The sequence below is a fragment of the Lactuca serriola genome, chromosome 5 (genome assembly GCF_051521515.1).
Source record: "Lactuca serriola cultivar US96UC23 chromosome 5, Lser_US96UC23_V15, whole genome shotgun sequence".
NCBI lineage: Eukaryota > Viridiplantae > Streptophyta > Magnoliopsida > Asterales > Asteraceae > Lactuca > Lactuca serriola.
This window is the reverse complement of record NC_136412.1, coordinates 259,871,124-259,874,746: the sequence shown is the minus strand read 5'-3', so window position 1 is coordinate 259,874,746 and position 3,623 is coordinate 259,871,124. Positions and strand designations below refer to the sequence as shown.

At 39.4% G+C, this 3,623-nt stretch overlaps 1 protein-coding gene across 1 annotated transcript; it reads left to right on the top strand.

Annotated features, from left to right (window-relative positions):
- The first annotated feature begins 1,357 nt into the window (after positions 1-1,357).
- LOC145050418 (uncharacterized) lies at positions 1,358-3,263 on the top strand. Its single transcript, XM_078998676.1, has 3 exons — positions 1,358-1,978; positions 2,159-2,878; positions 3,237-3,263. The coding sequence occupies exons 1-3, from the start codon at positions 1,358-1,360 to the stop codon at positions 3,261-3,263; spliced, it is 1,368 nt and encodes a 455-aa protein (XP_078854802.1).
- The last annotated feature ends 360 nt before the right edge of the window (positions 3,264-3,623 follow it).

Sequence of the window (3,623 nt, the reverse complement as noted above, 5' to 3'; positions counted from 1 at the left end):
AGATCTGGAAGATCTCCTCGAAAATCGAACTTCTCGCGGGCAGAGCTTCGACTCGGGAACCGCACTTCTCGGGATCTTCGGGATCTCAGGACTTGCCTCGGGGCTAGAGTATGATACCGGGACTTCGGGATAGCTTCGGGGGTTTTTGCGCAGAGCTTCGACACGAAAATGAGAGGAAATTGGCAAAAGAACCCGGAACCCTCGCATCCTATTTATAGGAGGCTGGAAGCCTCAATTACGCGGGGCGTACAGCAATACGCAGCGCGTACTGCTTCAAGTTCGTAAGCGCATGCGTCATCCGAAGCCACTTGCTGTGATGTCGACACCCTCGGAGTACGCGGGGCGTACTCGAGTACGCGGCACGTACCTCGGATCAGATCAATGACTCGTTTCGAATAATGCTTCCGAATTTTGATTTAAATATAAATACAAAATGATTAATAAACTTCGGAAATTCATAACTTCTTCATACGAACTCCGTTTTCGACGTTCTTTATATCCACGGAAAGGTGAGACCATGCTCTACGACTTTCGTTTAGACTCCGTCGGCTAATTTTGACTTTATTTTTATTAATTATTTTTAATAGGCCGGGACAGAAACTTTCGTTATAAATTCATAACTTCTTCGTTTGACGTCCGTTCTCGCCTAACTTTTTATCGTTTCGATACCAACAATGAGATCTTCGATTCTCATTTAGATTGCTTCGGCTAACAACCGCTCGATCTCAAATCGAGTAAAACAGGTTATATACCGCTAAGCCGGAACTTCGATAAATCATAACTTCCTCATACGAAGTCAGATTTGGGCGTTCTATATATATTCGGAAACCTCGTTTCAATTACTACAACATTAACCAAATATATTAAGTTTATTTTACACTTAAATTTTTACGCTTGTTTTTATTCTTAATTAATCAAACCACATAATTAAGCAATTAAGCACAAAACAGATAATACTCAAATAATAAAATCTCATTATTTCAAAACGGGTTACAAAGGTTAACCTAGACTATTACATTGCTAAAAGTGGCAAGCCCGGAAACACAGGCGTTACAAAAGAGCATCAGATATAGGAACAACAGGAAGCAAGAAAACAAATGATAAGGATGCTAGCAGGCCTCTGTTGGAAGAAGTCACTTTTACTAGTTCTGGAACTGGTAAAAATGCAGGGGGGGCAAAGGTATGGATTTGCAACCACTGCAAAGTCCAATACACAAGCTCGTATACCAGAATTCACACACATTTCTTTGGGGCTCAACCTGGGAAGACCGCAGAAATAAGTAGATGTCCGGTTATGATTAAGGACCGGGAGAAGCTACAAAGACTTTTGAGCAAGGAAATAAGTAGATGTCCGGTTATGATTAAGGACCGGGAGAAGCTACAAAGACTTTTGAGCAAGGTTAAAGAAACCGAGAGCGGAGGTGTTTCAAAACCTTTAAAGAATTCTATACTTTCGAAAAAAGCAACATCAAGAAAAGGAATTGAGGGATCTTTTGGTCTTATGGAGCGAAATGCGGTTGACATGAAAATAATTAGAGGATTGTGTGCTAATGGTATCCCGTTTAACGTCTTGCGGAATCCACAATTTATTGAAATGCTCAATGCACTCAAGAAGGCACTGGAGGGATACAAACCTCCGTCTAGTGAAAAAGCAAGAACCGTTTTGTTAGATGAGTGTATGAGAGATGTTGAGAAAGACCTAACCCAAGTCAAAGATATTTGGTACACGCAAGGGGTTTCTATTGTTTCCGATGGGTGGTCGAATGTCAAACATAAGCCACTCATCAATGTTCTTGCGGTGAATGCCCGTGGTTCTATGTTTATGTACGCGGAAGATTTCTCGGGAGTCGAAAAAACAGGAGTGGAAATCTCTAAGTATCTTCTTGGAGCTATCGATGAGGTTGGACCGAGCAACGTTTTGCAAGTGGTCACGGATAACGCAGCTAATTGCAAAGCTGCCGGAAGAGAAGTCGAGAAGGTATACAAACATGTATTTTGGTCACCTTGTTGCGTACATACTCTAAATTTGATTTTCAAAGATTTATCAAAAGAATTTTTTTGGTTAAATAATACCTATAAGAGAGGGAAAACAATTGTCAAATACTTTCTAAACCACACTCAAGTCTTGTCAATTTTTCGAGAAAATTCCACATTATAGTTGTTAAGGGTGGCTAAAACAAGGTTTGCATCTCACTATATTTTGTTTAAAAGAATCAAGGATTGTAGAGAGGCTCTTGCCACAACTATAGTCCTTAATTCTTGGAGGGAGTGGCTTAAAAATGGAGATGAAAATACAAAAGTTCTTGGTTTAAAAGTTGCGGATACAATCAAAGATGATTTGTTTTGGGAAGATGTAGACAATGTTTTAGCCATTACAAAACCCATTTTCCTACTCATCAAGTTTTGTGATGGGGAAGGTCCTAAAATGGGTGAGATTTATGAAAAAATGGATAACATGTTGGGGGAGATTAAAGACATTATGCAAGAAAATACGTATTCAAGCTATTACCCGGAAGTCGAGAAGATAGTGTTAGCTAGATGGGAGAAAATGACAATCCCATTACATTGTTTGGGGTTTGCATTAACTCCAAGATTTTATGATAGACAATATCTTCAAAAGTTAGCACCGGGGGGTATTCCAAGGAAAGCTCCAAATCTAGATAAAGAGGTTGTGATTGGTGTCATGAAAGCATTCCATAGAATGTCCGAAAATGAAGAGGAGGAACAAGTGTTACGAGAACAATTCGCAACATTCCATATGAAAAAAGGAATCTATTCCATGGCGGCAACACAAACGGATGTCGTGACAATGGATGCAATAGATTGGTGGTCAACATATGGAGCCGAAACCCCGGAATTAGCCGTGATAGCAAAGAAGGTACTTTCCCAACCGATTAGTAGCTCTTCGGCGGAAAGAAATTAGAGTACCTATTCTTACATTCACAATGTGAAAAGAAATAGGTTAAATTGCAAAAGAGCCGACAAATTGGTTTTCATTCACTCCAATATTCGACTCCTATCTCGTTTCTCGGATTCATATAAAGCAGGCCCATACAAAAAGTGGGACATGAATCCCGAAAACACTTATATTGAAGGCTCAAGTTCACGCTTAGAAGAAATGTTTTGGGAGAATTTAGATGAAGACATGGAGAATGGGTAAAGAAAAAGACAACGCGTGGATTGAAGAAAACTTTTCTGTTATTGTTTTTTTGGGAATTCTGTTTTTTGTTTTTTAGTGTTGGAAACTTGGAAAACTGTTTTGATGTGTTGCTGGAAAATTGTTTTGATTTATTGAAGTGTTAGTTTGTTACTTAACTATTTTTTAAAGTAATTCTTGCTAAGAAATATTAAAATTATGTTGTTTGTTTTCCTCTTAATGAATTTTGATGTAAATAATGGCTGGAACTTTTTATATAAACCATGGTTCATGGGTACACCGTACCGAAATACACGATACATCGTATCGGAACGTACCGGGACGTACCGAAATGAACCTACCCCCGCCGTATCCGATACGTCCTAACTGCCGAATCTCGTTCCCGATCCTCGTTCCCGTACCGTACCGTACCGCGAACTATGTGACTATGGTCAAATTTTTAGATGTTAAAGTTTGATGTGTTAAA